General features: G+C 38.9%; 1 protein-coding gene across 2 annotated transcripts in view; it reads right to left on the bottom strand.

Moving 5' to 3' along the window:
• Positions 1-528: 528 nt before the first annotated feature.
• Positions 529-18706, bottom strand: part of LOC133448902 (chemokine-like protein TAFA-1) — a 198254-nt gene continuing 180076 nt past the window's right edge. The window contains exons 4-6 of one of the 2 annotated variants that reach the window (XR_009782985.1): positions 14547-14671; positions 10105-10196; positions 529-1775 (exon numbers count right to left, since the gene is read on the bottom strand). Coding sequence is in view for 1 of the 2 variants with exons in the window: in XM_061727868.1 (XP_061583852.1) it covers positions 1758-1775; positions 14547-14671 (143 nt within the window). In the remaining variant the exon portion in view is untranslated. The remainder of the gene's footprint in view (positions 1776-10104; positions 10197-14546; positions 14672-18706) is intronic. The other variant, XM_061727868.1, reaches the window with a different exon arrangement.

Genomic DNA, 18706 nt, shown 5'->3' with positions numbered 1-18706 from the left:
TCTCTCTCTCTCTCTCTGCATATTCCTTTACATTTCTGGTAAGAGCACTGGGAGATCGATGTCTTGTGTTTTTCATACCTTCAGTGACTACTCAGAGGGGCACCAGGCTCCATGAAACTAGCTGTATTCTTAAATGATGAATGTGTACAACTGTGTCCATTGGGACAAGGGACAAATTTAATATCAGCTGGGAGAGGTGCTTGATATTGAAAATCATCTGGAATTTTGCCTGCCCTGATATTGGAAAACGTTATACTAATTGCATGAATGAATTGAATGTTCTGTTTTGATAAATCCTCTCTGCCACCAAGGGAATGGTATGAATGAAGCATACCATTCCCTTGTTTGTGTGCCCCTAAGTCATTTTTATAGTCTTGTGTTGTTCTTGACTTTACTTCAGTAAAAACCTTGTTCACACCTTTAACATATAAAATAAATTATATTATGACATATCACATACTCATAAGAGTCAAAATATCAGTCACACTAAGGAGGAACGGGAGACATTATATCAGTATATAAAACCATTTATTATTTCTCATAAGGCTGTCCTGTAATGTAATCATATCTACTTGGGGATAACTATATTTCTCCATTGTGACTAATACTTCCTCAGTGTCATTTTGAATAAGTCACCTCTCTCTGGTGTGTGAGAAAAATAATCTACATGACAAACTTTAGCGGATGATCTCTTCCCATGGTCATGGTTACACTTCTTCTACAGTCACTGTAAATCTCTACAGTGTCTGAGTAGAAAGGTCAAGGATTGTTGTTGGAGCTGCCTTCATACATGAGGTCCTTCTATACATTGTTTTTTTTAATCTTTACAGAAATTCCGAATATGTCATTCAACCTACAAAATTGCAGAATAAAAAGCAAGCAGAACTTGTTTTAGTTATTCACTTGTAGCTTTCTTGTATGCAAGCATCCCCTGTAGATCAGTCCTCTACACACTAGGCTCTGATATTCCACCATGATCTCATAATACAGTATATTTTTTCAGCCCCTTGGATCTGTCATTTAGCAGTGTATGTAATGCATTTATATATGCGTTTATATATACATAAGTGATCTTACATAAAAAGAAAAGTAGTGCTCATGAATTTACATTGGGCATGCCCACTATAAAACTCAAGGTGTACCTTGTGGAGGATAAGGGTGAGGCCATGAGCCTTCCACAAAGTCTTTATCATCTTATTATGGGCTGCGAGTAGTCACAGTTATTGAAAGTTCTGTGTTTTTCAGCTAAATGTCCTCCCTGTTTTCACTGCAAACAATCCATCACCAGTTGCAAGTAACAAACAAGTCCTTCTGGGATTTGAGAGTAACTTCACTCTGCTGTGCCCCTTGATGTTTTTTCAATCCCACGTCCAGTTCAATGTAAGCTCCTCACACAGTTCACATATGGCCACACTGAGGAGATTGTCTTCAAATCTTTAAACAGCTTTTAAATAACCACAGTCTTTTTTCTTCTGTTTTTGAATAGAAGACAGAGCAAGGGAAACAAAGAGCATGGTCAGAAGCTGGCCCCAGCTGTGTTGAAGAGGAGAGCCACCAGCATGTAACAGGGAGATTAGTTTATTCAAATCCTTGGTGCCACATGAGCAAAGCTGTTTTATCTTGGTGGATATCCTCTGCGTGGTCCCAGGTAAGCCAGCCAGTAGTTGTAAAAGTAATAGAATTAGTCATTTCAATGAGAAGAGAGAGGGTTCATAAGGGAAGACCCTGGCGCTCAGCCTTGCAATTGGAGCTCTCTGTTAGGTCCTGGGATGAATCTGCAACACAAAAGAGAAAAAGGAGAGGAGAAAAACACATATACGCTTAGACAGAACAAAGGCATACAAGTGTGCAAGAATTATACCCTGAGGACTTGTTTCATTGTGTTTTTAAAAAAAAGGCAACTCATTTGAACTGTGGAGGCTTTGTACAACCCCATCTCACCTCCTTATTCACAGGAACATCAAGATATATCGACAACAGTCTTTCTGTAAAAATATCCTAGTGTGTTTTCATTCTGTGTATATTTGTTTCATAAACTGATATTTTATCATATTTTGGTCTTTATCTTGCCTTGTGAAGCAACTCCTGACTTGCCCTGCAACCACTTTCATTTGGATTTTCATGTTTAATACCCAATCAAGACTATAAATTGTTCCAACCTGAAAAAATTACTTTGGTTTTGTAAAATCAGGTCCACACACCATGGAGTCTGAGTTTTCTCTCCATGACTCTCTTTCAATGACTTTTAATTCAGCTCCAGCTATAGACATCAGATTTCAATTGTACTTTTTTTTAGCCTTGAGACTGGTTTTGAATGTCCTGCTTTTCAGCATCTTGTTCAGTATGAAACTTAATAAAATGTCTGAACTATGTCTGTAACTGCTTAAATTCTGAAGCACATCTTTTTAAACTACTTTTGAAATAGACTGAGGTATATAAATGTTTGAAAAGCTTTATATTAAGGCTTTACAGTGAAGAAGTCTGAATAAAAAACAAATTAGAAGTCCTACATTCCTGTTCAAGGAAGCAATGCAGTCATGATATTTCCAGCAGGCTTGGCAGGTGGTAGCCAGGTGTGCACATTTGATTGTAGAAAGCCATGCATGGTGCCCAAGTATGTCTAACAAGGTCCTATAAATCTAAATTATTCTATTCACTATGTTTTCTGTGAGTGACTTGTTGTGCATCTATATTCCCGTCGTGTGTTATTTTATTTTATTGCTTCAGAGACTGATGTGAGATGCAAAAACTATTGACATTGTGGTAATATAGTGTTGCAGTAACAATGAGTATATCTGACAATGATTACAAATGTGGTTTTATCATAAAATGTGAGTGCTGATGCCCTGCCGATCTCAAAATTTGAGTGAATATTTATAAAACATTTAACTACTTCCTTGCAATACCCTGGGTTAAGACTCACTGGTTGGGGCCGAGCACAGAGGGTGCGAGGACTCTATTGAAATTGCGCTGTTTATTATTAATATTATTAGGGCCCGAGCACTTACAGTGCGAAGGCCCTATTGTATTGTATCTGTAGGAAATGTTGTTTTTGTTTTTCTCGTTTTTCTTCCGACGAAATGAGGGCCTTTTTGCCCCCCTAAATGTGCCCCAAAAGTCACCAAATTTTGCACACAAGCGAGGCCTGGCGAAATATTTTATATTTAATGGTTTGCATTAATGGGCGTGGCCTAATGGCTCAACAGCGCCCCCTAGAAAACTTTGTGCCTCAAGCCCCACAATACGGTTTGACGTACATGCACGGAAATCGGTACACACCTGTATCATGTCGCAACTTAAAGAAAAGTATCTTGGCGCCATGGCTGAAACCGAACAGGAATTCTGCCATTTTCAATTAATCGTGTAATTTTAGCACAATTTATGCCATTTCTTTGGCCATTTCTTCGCCCGAACTGTAACGTGCACCCAGGTGTATTATCCATCAAAATGTGCATCTCGATCCTGCGACGATGCGCATTACTTTTCTCAGTCAAAAGCGTTACCGTGGCGACGATAGTCGCCAAAAAGTGCGCCCTCCCTTTATCTGATTGGTCCATATTTGATAGTTCCTATTTTCTGCTATAACTTTTGAATGGTTTGACATAAAGAGTCGTGGGTGGTGTCATTGGACTCAGTTGTGAGTCCTTGAACATAATTGGTGCAAATAAGCCCCACCCCTTCTTCTGATTGGTCGATATCTGATATATCCTATTTTCTGCCATAACTTTTGAATGGTATGATATACAGAGTTGTGGGTGGTGTCATCAGACTCGGTTTTGACTCCTTCACCTTAATTGGTGCAAATTAGCCCGGCCCCTTATTTTGATTGGTCGATATGTGATAGTTCCTATTTTTTGCAATAACTTTTGAATGGTTTGACAAAGAGTCATGGGTGGTGTCATCGGAATTAGTTTTGAGTCCTTGACCTTTATTGGTGAAAATTCCACTCGCGAGGGCCGTTCATCGCTGCTTGCAGCTTTAATTATTATTATTATCCTTGTTATTATCATTTTATTTTATTTTTCCACAATGACACTGCCGTTTTTGGGGAGCTTTGCCATACTCCAAAACTCATCACATTTTGTATACCAATGAAGTCTGGTGAAAAATGGCCTATTTCTAGGGTGCCTCAAAATGGGCATGCAAAAATGGCTCAATAAAAATGAAGCCCTTGCATGAGTTTTGTTCACATGCACAAAAAATTGGTAGGTTAATGTAGTTTGGCGACCTGCACAGAAAAGTCTCAAAAACATAAATGTACAGGAAGTGAATTGAATTGAATTTGTGATTTTGGGCTGTTTTTGTAATTTTAAGGCCTCATCTGAATGAACTGGGGTGTGTTTCATCTAAGGCCTTTGAGTACGGTAAGGTGAAATATAGAACTTAATTCAAAATTGTACCCAAGACTCCAGAATGTTAATGCATCGATGAGCTCTACCTCTTGACCAATGATCACAGACATGAAACCTTTAAAGAAAATACAAAAAAGTTTGATGTGTCACAAAAATAATGAGCAGACACCGAGGGGTGTGGCTGTGACGGCATGGCTAATTGACAACAAGAATGGATTTCCTGCGCCAACATATTTTCTTCTCTTGTCGGGGCTATAAAGAAGATGTAATGATTTACTCCTTGATGACGTATGTGGTGGCACTATTGCAGTATTTTTATGATTTGCCATGGCAATTCTGAACAAGACTGAATGATTGTGTGTCTGACCAGGTGGTCAGCAGCAAAGGACCACCACAGGTAACTGTACTCCCACCATTTCTCTTCACGCTGTACACCTTAGACTTCTAGGATAAGTAGGAGTCCCGTCATTTGGAGAAATATTTAGATGCCTCTGCAGTCATGGGCTGTACCAGTAACGGTTGCTTGGTTGTACTTTTACACTCAGAAGGATTAGAGGAATGTCAGATATTGTAGGAACTTATTTAAAGGGGACCTATTATGAAAAACACGTTTTTTCTTGTTTTAACATATATAAAGTGGTCTCCCCTCACCCTGCCAGCACAGAGAAGGAAGAAAGCAACCGAATTCTGCAGGGTCTGTTCACCCCGCCCTCAGGATCCTTCCAGTGTCATGTGACTTTCACGAGCCGTTCAGAATCTGCGCCTATCGTGACTTCACGATAGGCGCAGAGGTTTGGCCTACGCTGCTGAAACCACACCCACAACTAACTCCGCCGGCCGGAGCGTCCGCCATTGTTTGGAAGCGGTGGCTGTTTGAACAACAAGGGACAGTAAAAATTAGGTTTTGCATCGACACTTACCCTCATAAAAGGATCAGTGCTGACAGAACGGACCCGGCAACTGCACACGAGTCAGCGGTAAGTGACGTTAATTTTTTATGTTATTTATATTTGTTTACAAGTATGATCTTTGCATGGGCTAAGTATTTAGCTCCGGAGCACCGGAGCCATTCACCGGACCGGACCGGACCGGTGAGCAGCTCCGGTGCTCCGGTGTTCCCTAACGGAGTGTTAGGTAACACCGGAGCTCTATTAGTAATACATTTTTCTTCTGTTTATGGTTTCAGATCTTCCAAGCACCTGAAGCTGTTCAACGACACCTTCAGAAGACGCACGGTCCTTCCTTGAGCCAGCAATAGTGCATACATGTTATTTATATACAACTTATGTTTTATTTTTTTAACAATAAAGTTGCCATTTGTGAACATTCAGTGTTGTGATTTCTTTACAGATAACATGATTCATTTATCTTGTAACATAAGAAATGAAATGATGAGAAATCGGAGTAAATAACTGTGGTGTACCTGTTTAGAATTCAATTAAATCTTCCTGTGTGAATTAGTGTGAAGACGAGGTGACCCGGTTCCCTCTTCAGGTGACTAAAGGCTGATTTATGGTTCCGTGTTACACCAACGCAGAGCCTACAGCGTAGGGTACGCGTCGATTTAATGCAGAGCCGTAATTCAGGCTTAAGATCCAATTACACCGTGTCATAACTGCATGCGACCGTCCGACTATCACGTCGAGCTGCGTGACATCGGACGCTCTCTGTCCACACTGAAACCGTTAAACTCGCGGACAGTTAGGACAGTCTAATACAAAAAAAATAAAGCAATGGAATTGATTTTTTTTGCCGAAACTCGATCGCATGGGACACGCTTTGTGTACGCAGCCGCTGCTCTTCTGCCCGGAGCGAGGCTTTGTGCCCTCCCCTGCTACGCTTCATTCAGGCAGCCAATCAGCACAGAGCCTCATTATCATAGCCTCCCCGCCCCACAGGATCCCTCATAGAGAAGGAGGTTAGAAGCGGTAAAAATAGAGACATGACCCAGAGGCTGAATTTCTGATTTATGTAGAAAAAACAAGCTTTTGATTGTTTTTAAGACATTCAAGGCCTGTTTAAAATATACATTAAATGCCATAATAGGTCTCCTTTAAGTGTTGATGTTATCTCACAAAAAGTATACGTTGAAGGCCATGTTTGTGGCAGTTTAGAAACTACATAATGCAATACAGGTGGATGTGACTTTACGGAATACTGTAGTAAGGTGGTTGCACCTGGGGGCGGTGGCCATAGGTGGGAGGGCCCGATCAACCCTGCTTTACCTTTTTACATGTATTCACATCATTTTATGGTAGTGAAGTGGATATGTTGTCTAAAAATAAAAAGATAAATAAAATGTAAGGATTCTAAAAATGTTTGGTTTGTTAACAAATAAGTCAAAGTTCGAAGACCATAGAAGAGTTTGGATGTGTATATCTTGATCCAGAGGGAGACCCAGAAAATGAACATCACTATCTTCAGAAATCTGGCATGTGTCCTCCCTGACCCCCTTTAACTTGGTATTATTATGCATTCTGTATTTGCATAACTTATCCGGATGAAGGGGGTACATGTTAATGAGTTGTATAATTTAAATGCAAATGATTATGTAGTGTTTCTGTGAGAATGTACGATTCCATTCTGAAACCAGGTGAAAGGAGAGACCCAAAAATCAGATGCTAGTATCCAGATTCAGCCTGCACATTAATGTCACAAGTGAATTAAGTGTGAATTGTTATTGTAATTTATTTGCATTTTAATACATATTTTTTCCCCCAAAAACAAAACACCTTATTATATACAGGAAATGCCCAGCTTTTGAAACATTATATGACTCTTTAACTGGTATTATTTTGAAGACCTAGTTTTATAAACAGAAGTATCAGACATAGATGCAATGACTAATGAACACCCTCCACCCCCCCAAGACCAAATTATATGTTAACACAATTGTCATAAGAGTTGCACTACAGCTGCCTTGAATGGGTGCTCAGATTTCAAATATTTCCTACAGGTTTTGTCATAGTATCTTGTTTTGAAAACGATCTTCTGCTTTCTTCAAAGTTCCTTTAGTAGTAATCTGTCCAGCAGATGTATCTGTCTAGCATTTGCATCTGTATCATCTGTACTGTCTGCCAACATGTCAAAAATACCTCTGCCACCAATAGGTTACACACAGAGGATCACTCTCTATCTCAGACACTGTCCCTCCGAGGTTTGTTAGCAAGAGAATAGGGATTGTATAGAAATTTTAACTCACATGCATGTGCAAGCATGAATCAAAGTGTCCTCTAGTCTTTTTAGTCCACTTCAAATCAGTAGTGTAGCATGTAGCAGTACAATGCTCCAGGATTTCTCGTCTGCTCCATCTTTGCAGGCAAATAAGTCTGCATTATAATTTGTTGACTGCATTACACTACAATTTACTCAGACTTCCGCTAATAAGGTCCAAGGACAATTCCCTTACTAAAAAAAGTGTAGTGCAAACGTAATCTCCCCTCAGCCCTTCTCTTGTGTAGTACTCATCAAATCAATCGTGCCAGCTGAGTGTCCTGGTTAAATTACAGTATTAAAGAGTAGCTTCTTTTTGTTTCTTTCTTGAAGAATACCCTCCTAAAGCAGAAGACTTCAGACAACAAAATACATCAAGATTCCTTTGATGTGACATTGACAATGGGAGGAAAAATGAAAAGAAAATGGACATAAATTAATCAGTACAGCTGAGAATGAACTCCTTCATCCCAAACCTGTGTACAACTTTAAAAACGATTAGGAGGATCTGACTTTTAAGAAAGCGCATTAAATGTTTTTTTCATACACATACAATGTGTTTACCATAGTGAATAATTGTCTTTTTGGTGTCACGATGACATTATACAGGTCTGAGAAGAAGGAGAACGATAATCAAGCTTAGAGGTGGAAGTTAATTTTAAGCAATGTGGCTGTTTGGAGTTCATTTTGAGCATCTACAGAGTGTGGTGTCCCCATTGAAAAAATGTAGATGTGTGTGTTGGCAGGCCCATTTGCTCTAGCACTGTCTTCACAGATGGGCTAGACCCTGTCACCATGCTTTGTTTTATTTGAAAAAGGCCCTTCTGTTCGTTTTAATAAAAATAAACACAGCTTTATTAACAGGTAGTAAATCATGTCAGGCTGACTGGGGAATAAGAGATGGTGATGAGAAAGCATTAGTTCATTTCATTTTGATGCATTGTACTTAAAAACCTCTCAAATAGCTGGAATGAAATTTCTCCATCTCAATACACTTCAAACAACTACCTTCTTGGAGAGTGAATTTACTTATAAAATGGTACAATAATTCATGGTTTGCCTGGCGAGGGTTGTATTACATTCCATCTTTGATTCTGACAAAATTGTCATATTCACTCTTCACAGTAACTGAGGCTATATAAATAAATATTGTGTTTACTACTGTAAAAAGTGGGGAGAAGAAAATCTGTAGTGTTTTATAATTTGGAGGGAGTTGAAATGAACCGATTGGTTTAACCACTGGAGCTGGAAATTCAGATCCATGGTGGGTGACTGTTTTGGAGGATGCTCCCCAGCCTTGCTTTCACTGTGACTCCCATAAGCAAAAAGGCCTGCCTTGTCTGCTGATACAGAGCAAGTAATGAAGGGATCCCTCTATGAAAGACATAATGGAAGAAAAGGAGAAACATGGATGTCAGCCTCTGCCTTTGCTTGGCTTCTTACTTTACCAGCCAAGTTTCACTAAAGATTGAAATTAAATACGTATATGGCTTTATGCATACCTGCTGCCTTGTGTTTCAGTGACAGTTTTGGAGTGGAATAAAAACCTGTTCATGAAACAAAATTGCTGAAAATTTAAATAATAATAATAATAATAATAATAATAATAATAATGATGATACTGATAAGGATAATACTGTATTGTGGGTTTTTTAGGTTCTCCAAATGCATACAAATGTGGCGATTTGGCTTGACAGGCATGTGAATGATGAATGTTCATTAAAAAGCGAGCCGAGTGCAGGATAAAAGGCCTTTCATGCAGCGTGTGGGCAATGCTGTGTGCTGATAGCTGCTTCAACATGACCCTCAGAGGGGGATAAGGAAATCAAGCAGCTGATTAGACACCACACAGCAGAAAGAGAAGGGACCTGCCTGGCAATCCCTCGTATGTACGAACAGACACGTATCATATACATAAAACACATACATGCATACAAGTCTAGGAGCTCGTACACACAAAGAATAGACGAGTGGCTGGTCACAGATTAGCTCCTAATGGAATTGGCAGGCCAATGCAAAACACTATAATCAAATTTACACAGTGGCCGATTGCAAATGCAGGACATGCAACAAAGGAAGCAATGAAAAGAAGAGGGGCTGATACCGCCATTACACACTGATCACAGAAATGTGATTCTGCATTAGGCATGAGGTTTGAACGTCTGTTTCCACAGTATTCCACAAATCTGAAACTACAATATCCTATATGTTTACCGATCTTGGCAATGCATATTTAGTTATATGTGTGCTAAAATTTCAGTGAAAAAGCAGAAACTGACAAATTATTTATCTGTGCACTGCCTGTGCAGATCATAAATATTTACAATGGGTGAAGGTTTAATAAGTATTTGTGTCATGCCTGCCTAATCATGCACAGCATGTAAACACACACTTGGTAATTCACACTATTTGTGTTAATGGAATGTCATTAAAAAATGAGTTACGTCCATTCCTATCACTTGGCATTCAAGCATGTACAGTGATGTGAGAGAGACAAGAAGAAAAAATAAAGAAAGAAAAGCTTAAGAAAAAGACTAACCTTTACAGAAGCAAGAATGCAGCTCAATTTCTGTTGATGCATCCTCTGCATTTTGCTTCCGGAAGCTAAAAAGGAGAGTATGGCTGGGTGTTCTGCAAAGAAAGGGTCAAGAAAAAAGGACATGTGTGTATTGGGTGGAAAAGCAGCCTCAGGTCTGACTTTCTGGCCGTCTTTCTCATATAATTTTAGACCAAAGTCTTCACGCTACGTTGTCTTTTATCAATTTTTGGAAGAGATTCAAATTCCTGAATGATAAACTGTATTTAAACAAGACTCATAAAACTATTTGAAAATAGACACTGTACGACAAATATTATTTCAAATGTCAAAAAAATTATCTGAACATTAGAGATGGATTCTTTAGAGTGCACTAAGTGCTGCAGCTTACCTTGACAGGCTGGCAAGACCCTGTTCAATCAACTTTTCTGAAATATTTAAGCCAGTAGTGACTGTAAGGAGCTTCAATGAAAGCTTTACCTCTATCTGCTGAGATATTAATCTAAAGAACAACCTTGGGCCCCATGCCATCTAACCTTTACAGGCTGTTCCTTGTTTCCCTACCATCCCATTAGTCCCTGCTTTTATTCAAAGTCATTGTGTCCAAGCAGGAGAAAGGAGGGGGGGGGGGGGGTGGGGGGCAGTTATGTGAATACAAATAAGGTGATCAACCTGTCCTATAGTTTTGGACCACTGACCTTTAGGACTTTACTCCTTTTGTTATGTTTGCATGCTTTATTTTTGCTTTATCAGAGTCCGTTCAGAGAGCAATAAAGCAATGAAGAACACCTACCATTACCTTTTTTCTCTGGTAGGGCTTTTCAACCAATTCAAAATTGGTTCTGGTGCTCGGGCGGTGCAAGAGCTAGTTCCAAATAGGTTCTACAAAGAGCTGGATTTCTTTTCCACTGGCTGGAGACCACCCCAGAGCCAGGACCCTACGTCATTTGTTACGTTGCCGATGCGCAAGAAGGAAATCCGTAAAAGGACAGTGAAACCTTCATATCTCAAAGAAAAACTTATAATAGAAACAAATAAAAAGAGCCAAATATCGCAAACACCTGTTCATGCTTTTATGAGGTGGTTTTACATGGTTTGACATGTTGATAATCCAATTTAATGCAAGTGGAGGCAAAACATTTTTTCCCCATTAATACGTCTCTGGCAGTGCTGGATGTGACGTAGCCGGTCAATCCAAAGTCATCTAAATTTAGTTTCTAGGTGTTTTTAGCTTCATTTATACAATGTAGGGTTATGCTATAACACTGTTTAGTCATTATGTCATACTGCAATACAAAAGGGCTTTTCCCTGAATAATCATTTGAATTATGATCTCCTTTTGTCTTTTGTTAACTATTTTCGCAACAATCGCAATAATATGTCAAGATAGACTAAAGATGTTTCCGTACATCTTCAAAGTTGAGTTTTATTTTCGTTGTTTTGAAGATAAGTCCCACAGGATGAGATACAGCGAGTTAGAGAGATATGTAGAGAGAACTAGAAGAGTTACGCTCATAAAGAGAAACAAAAAAGAAACACCATTCAATGGAAACACCTCCACCCGCAGCGGTTTCTTTATGTTGCCTTTCTTTTGCTGAAAAGTGAAATGAAAACACGACTAATGGACACTGATCCTGGCACTAAAAATTTTGTTTTGAGTCCAGTGTTACACCAAATACTGTGATCCTTTGGATTTTGTGACCCCAGGCAGGGCTGTTGCCTCAGTTCAGTTCAAGACACTGTAGAAGAAGATATGCTACATATATAGATATTGTAAACTCTCTGTGAGTAAGGGGCAGAGTCATATGTAGCCAGTGGGAGCTGGGCCACCGTTCGCATGGTTTTTAATCATGATGTCCACATAAAGGCGTCCAATTTTCTGTTCATCCTTCATATCACCCCAATTCTTATTGTGTTAAACTTAATGCGCTAGATTATTTTGTATTTACTGCTACCAAGTCACGCATGGCGTGTGATCGACGTTAAGATGTAAACCAGGTGTGATGCAGTTGTGATGCGACTGTTGGGCATCCATATTGTAAATATTATATATATATATATATATATATATATATATATATATATATATATATATATATATATATATATACATACACATGACAAATGTAAGACTTCTTAACATTAACCTCAACTGTGCATGTTTTGTTCTTCATTTTGAAGTTATTGTTATCAATTTCTAAGTTAATTATTTAAGTTATAAGTAATTATTTCTTTAAGTTATAATATACAGTACAGGTGTTAATGAGTTAAACATAGCTGAAAGTGTGTGAAACTTTTGTTACTCGTTCATAGTTATGCCTTTTCTGTATTTTTCTTTATAACATTGAAACTGTATAGCAGTAATTAAATAATTTGAGTTAAATCTACTCTATTTTTTTATACTGTATACTAAAAGAGCAGGCAATTTACATGAAATTCATTGTTTGGAGTTTTTTTCACTCTCCCTCATGAGTTCTGATAGCTGTCAGCTGGCCATCGGGGAATGTGAGCATTTGTCTTTCAGCCCAGATGGTGACAGATGGTTAACAGAGGTGACACTTTGGAAAATATGCAATTAATCCATTTTCTTCATAGTTTAGTTTTATTCAGGGAGAATACCTATTGACATCTTTGAAACCAGACAAGGGACATTGGCATGACAAAAATTAAAGGATTTCTCTTTCGGCATATCTAAAGATTTAAAGAGAGAATCTGTCCTTCCAGTCCCAGTCTTGCGTTTATCCTGCTGAACAGTTGTGTTTTTCATTCATTTAAGAACTTCAGCAGAGATGTGGTGTTTAAAGGGGACCTATTATGGCATCTAATACCTATTTTAAACAAGCCTTGAATGTCTTAAAAACAAGCTTTTGATTTTTTTTGCTAAATAAATTAGACATTCAGCCTCTGAGCCATGTCTTTAGCATCCCAGTCTCTAGCCTCATTATCTATGCGGGATTCTGAGTGGGCGGGAGGCTATGATAATGAGGCTCTGTGCTGATTGGCTGCCTGAATGATGCGATACACCGCTATGAAAAAATGCGGAAGCTCCGGCCGGCGGAGTTAGTTGTGGGCGTGGTTTCACGCATCGCTCCCGTTGTTACGTAGCGACGGGAGCAGAATCTGAACGACTCGTAGAAGCCACATCAGCCTGGATGGATCATCCGGGCGGCTGTACAGACACTGCAGAATTTGGTTGCTTTCCTCCTTCTCTGAGTTGGCAGGCTGAGGGGAGACAACTTTATATATGTTAAAGCAAGAGAAAATGTGTTTTTCATAATAGGTCCCCTTTAAGTGAAAAGTCAAAGATATGCTTCGCCTTGAGTCTTTAGGTTAACTTTAAAGATATTTGGACAGTTCTCCAGAAATGCAAGTGTTAAATGAATATGAATAAATATATATATGCAATTCTTTCTTTGAACTATTTTCAAGGTTCTTTTTTTCTTAAGAAAATTAAACCAATATTTGTCTTTAGAGTCTTTCTCTGTAGTCCAAGAGAAGTACAATCTTGCGCCATTTACGTAGCATACTCTTCTTTGAGGGCCACTGAGGATTACAGAATCCGATGGGCCACAGAATTTGGTGTAACACCGGAATTGACTTCATATGTTTTCTGTTAACTAGACGTGTTTTTGATTGCACGATTAAATCAGTTAGAATGCATCCAGCCCCTCGGAAGAGCAGAATGCATCCATTTCCCAGTATGATATATGTTTTAAACTCACAGAGGTTGTTTTAAATATGGCAGTTGAATAGATTTGGTTGGTTACAATCATCACGGCTCCTGAAATGACATAGCAGTTTTTGCAACTAGCCAAGTAAGATTTTGGAGCCAGCGTAGCGCCAGTTTTCCTGGCACAGAATTGATGCTTTCCACATAGCCAGCAGTCAAAAAACAATGGACAGGTGCTAAGTCTGGCACTCGCACCAAACTAGCACTGGAACTGTTTTGGTCGAAAAGCCCTATGAGAGGAGTGTGCTGAAGCATAGACTGTTTGTTTTCCCCCTTTATTCATGGTCCAATGAACAAGTTGCTCACACTAAGGAGAATGAGCGTTACTGTACAGAGACATCCCTTCTTATCAATCTGTATGCAACTTTGTGTACAACTTTGTATATATCAGTAACACCAGAAGCAGATACTTGTTAGAATAATTGGTTTAGGTGTTAAGCATGCACATAAACAAATACTTGGTATTTCTTGCAATCTCCTTATTGCAGGTCCAAAAAGAAGGTTAGAATTTAAAAGGAATTCTGAATCAGTGTGTACAGCATGACAATGTGGAAGTAGGGATATTTGTGTAAGAATCTGTTTGTCAGGATTAAAACGTATGCAACCGGTACAAGACAAGCAGATGTATAACGTACAAGTGAATCTGTGCAAAATCATGATCGACACATGCGTGCAAGACAAACACATGTGCCCTCAGGTGTGTGTCAGCTCTCACCCTTGTGGTCTTGATCTTGTTCCCAGAGGAGCACATCCATCCAGAGTTGTCAGGCAGAGTCTTGCACTCTTCTCCCTCCAGACACGGTTCCATCTCACACCACCATTTCCCAATTACAATTGATGCTGCAAAAGGCAAGTAAAGATAAAAAAAACGCAGGTTGGTTATTGCACATGCAAAGATATTTTGTGTTAATATTAGGCTACTCCCACAAGGATCCACTCTACTTTATGAGAATCTCCAAAGCAACTGCCAGCTGCATCTCTAAATGAGTGCTTTTCCTGCTCTTTAGCCTCAGAGCAGTTGTACCCTTTCTGCATGAGTACTTCTGCTGTTGACAATAATGTTTTAAACCAACAGAAATTAATCATTATTTTGTTTTGATATAGCTACACTGCATGTAAGGGAGCAATCTAATTTTTAATCAAAACTAATTGCTTCTCATTAACATTGACTGAATTCTTCCTCCAGCTATTTGACAAAAACAAATATGTTCTCATCTTCTCTTCACGAGTTTGGTTTTTCCCTCTCCTCATTATTTGTGTGCCTGGCTGTCTCTTTAGGCATATGTATGTGTTATTCAAAATGGAAAAATAAATAAAATGAATGCTGCAAGCCCCACAGGAATCACCACAGTCCTTGGTCAATATCACTATAAAGTGCCTCTGGTGTCCCCATCAAAGTCACCCACTTATCATGAACATATGACAAAAATCAAAAGGTTCTGAGGTTCTGGTATAAATGACCAAACATTTACACACATATGAGTCATTTGACATGAATTTCCACCATTTGAAACCATTTTTCTTTGATTGGGTGTACGCAATGTTGACATGTCCTTCATAATGCTCTGCCAACTTCAGTGAATGCATAAAGTGGTTAAAGGATACAACATTAATATATTTTTTATATTTCCTAATTGTTCTTCAAAAGTTATTTAATACAATTATTAACTTTCATGATTTATATTACATTTTTGTAATAATTTTAAACACCTTGTACTTTCTGTCACTGTCCCTGAAACTGTTGTCCACCCTGTCATTATATGGTTATTGAGCATTTAAAAGAACAACTGATGTTATTAGTTACATCATCAACACAATTTCATCTTTTCTTCATTGGAAGTTGGCTGAACTGATCAAAATACATCAAATTCCTGCCCAATAATTAATTTCCATTAATTTTCACAATGTATCTTTTAATATTCTGATGTGTTCAAGCTTAAGGTGTCCACACTGTCATAGTGATGTATTAATAATGTAAAAAACCTCAGTAATTCAAAATATATCTAATAAACAGTGCATAATCATCTTCAATACTGACTCACTTTGCTAGCTTTTCCCATTAAATGTAGACTCACCATTAATTCTGTGAGGCATGATCAATATTTTAATTAATTTCTCAAAGTTTTATGTCTGATCATCAAGTAGGGCACATTAAATAATTACGGTAGATTATTTTTCACAACAAGGTGGCGCTATGAGTATGATCAAATGTGAGCATATGGATCGCTTCAGGTAGGGGGGGACAACTCTGATCACACAAAAAATCTGAGATCTCTCGGACAATGTAAAACGTAATACAAAGCATGTTTCTTGCTGCCAACAGGTGAATCATTCCCTGAATTTTATACTGCAAATGTGTTTAGAGTTGGACTGCAAACATATGCAAGCAAATTTGGGCCACATTAAACAATGTATGGCTGAGTTACAACTATTAAACAAGCCCCAGAAATATTAAATCTGGCCCTCCTTCTCTGCTGATTGTAAACAGCAAATCCTTGTATTTTGGTTTGACAAAAATCATCAAAATTCAATAGTTCTGGGAAAAATCCTGAAAATATTAAGGAGTCATTCTGATATATAGAGCTATATTTTCCCAAACTTTGGTGACACTCACTCAAAAATTAGATGTCATCAAAAATATATGTAGTGTCCATAATTTAAAAATGTCACTGTATGTGTACCATTTGACCAATCTGAATGAAACTCGGGATTTATTGAAGGTCGACAGTGTTTGTGGTGAATAGAAAGTTGATTGAACAAATTATGGCAGAGATATGATCATCGGTTATGATTTCATATTTTCAAAAGTATAGAGTGATGAAGTTCTTAATAGAGCCTATGTTGCAGTGAATGAAACTTTGACCTTAGTTAATGGGAACTGATCCTTGAATCTCTAAACATGTGGCAAAACCATCCACTTCCTGTTTCACGACGGATGACAAACGTGCCATTAGACCTAAATCCATGAAACTTTATGGTGCCTGAGGACAGTTTTGGGTACATTCAGTACAAATCTCAGGCGGATCTGATGAAGCACGGTGTAATTACAGGACATAATGTAGCAAAAACCATTTTACTTTCATCAGAAGGTGAAGCTATGGAGGTGAGTCATATCCTCTTGTTCAGCATGGAAGCCTCATCAAACCTATGAATGTTGGTTCAGATATGATGTGGACAACGCACAGGCAAGTTAGAACAAGTTTTCTTCTCATGGCGAAGCATCGGAATTCGCTGCATCAGCATGGGACGGTCCTCTGATGAAAACTCAATTTTATCTCATGAATAGCTACATCCACTTCTTAAGCATGAATATGACCAGGTTTGACATCTTTTTGACCATCATGTCAGATCAGCCACATCGAAACGTTGAGTGAGTCACTTCCTGTTACCACTAGTGGGTATTATGAGTATGACTAAATATGACCATATGAACCTGTTCAGAGCTGGACCCTGATCATACACAGAACATCTGTGGCCTTTGAAAAAAATGTCACGGACAAGTCCCTGGGTGAAAATTCAAACATTTTGTGATTTACCTTCAGCAAAGCCGTTAGGTGAAACACACCAAAAATGAAGTTGATGCGATTAAATCTCTGGGAGAAGTTCGTTCAGATACAAAGTCTAGAAATCACAAAAATCACAAATTCTACTCAAAATGGCTAAGAATATTAGCCACGGAGACGGGTCACCAATCCTCCCAATGTTTGTGCATATAGGCTAAACTCAACTAATTTTCAATGTGCTGCTATTGAGCCATTTTTTCATGGCCATTTGAGGCACCCTTAAAATATAATTTTTTTCACTAGACCTGATAGGTGTAAAAAATTTGATGAATCTTGGAGTATTGCAAAGCTCAGAAAAGGCCAGTTTCGTTTTGGGAAAATAAGAATAATAAATTAAAGCTGCAAGCAGCGATGAACGGGCCATCGCGAGTGCAATTTTCACTAATAAAAGTCAAGGACTCAAAACTAAGTCCGATGACACCTCCCATGAGTCTTTATGTCAAACTATTCAAATGTTATTGCAGAAAATAGGAACTATCACATATCAACCAATCAGAAGAAGGGGCTGGGCAAATTTGCACCAATTAAGGTGAAAGAGTCAAAACCGAGTCCGATAACACCACCCACGACTCTATGCCAAACCATTCAAAAGTTATGCCAGAAAATAGGGACTATCAAATATCAACCAATCAGAAGAAGGGGCGGGGCTAATTTGCACCAATTATGTCCAAGGACTCAAGACCGAGTCCGATGACACCACCCATGACTCTTTGTCAAACCATTCAAAGGTTATGGCAGAAAGTAGGAACTATCAAATATGGACCAATCGGATGAAGGGGGGGGGGGGGGGGGGGGGCGCGCTTTTTGGTGTCTATCGTCGCCTCGTAACGCTTTTGACTTAGAAAAGTAATGCGCATTGTCGCAGGATGGAGACGCACATTTTGATGTATAACACACCTGGGTGCACTTTATGGTTCGGGCAAAGAAACGGCCGAAGAAATGGCATAAATTGCACCAAAGTTACACGATTAATTCAAAATGGCGGACTTCCTGTTCGGTTTCGGCCATGGCGAGACTTTTCTTTAAGGTGCGACACGATACAGAGGTGTGTACCGATTTTCGTGCATGTACGTCAAACCGTATTGTGGGGCTTGAGGCACAAAGTTTTCTAGGCGGCGCTGTTGAGCCATTAGGCCACGCCCATTAATGCAAACCATTAAATATCAAATATTTTGCCAGGCCTGGCTTGCGTGCAAAATTTGGTGACAATTGGGGCACGTTTAGGGGGGCAAAAAGGCCCTCATTCCGTCGGAAGAAGGAAAAAAAAAAATTCCTACAGATACAATAGGGCCTTCGCACTGTCAGTGCTCGG

Source organism: Cololabis saira, chromosome 8, assembly GCF_033807715.1.
Source record: "Cololabis saira isolate AMF1-May2022 chromosome 8, fColSai1.1, whole genome shotgun sequence".
Taxonomy (NCBI): domain Eukaryota; kingdom Metazoa; phylum Chordata; class Actinopteri; order Beloniformes; family Belonidae; genus Cololabis; species Cololabis saira.
This window is presented reverse-complemented; position numbering and strand designations above follow the sequence as displayed.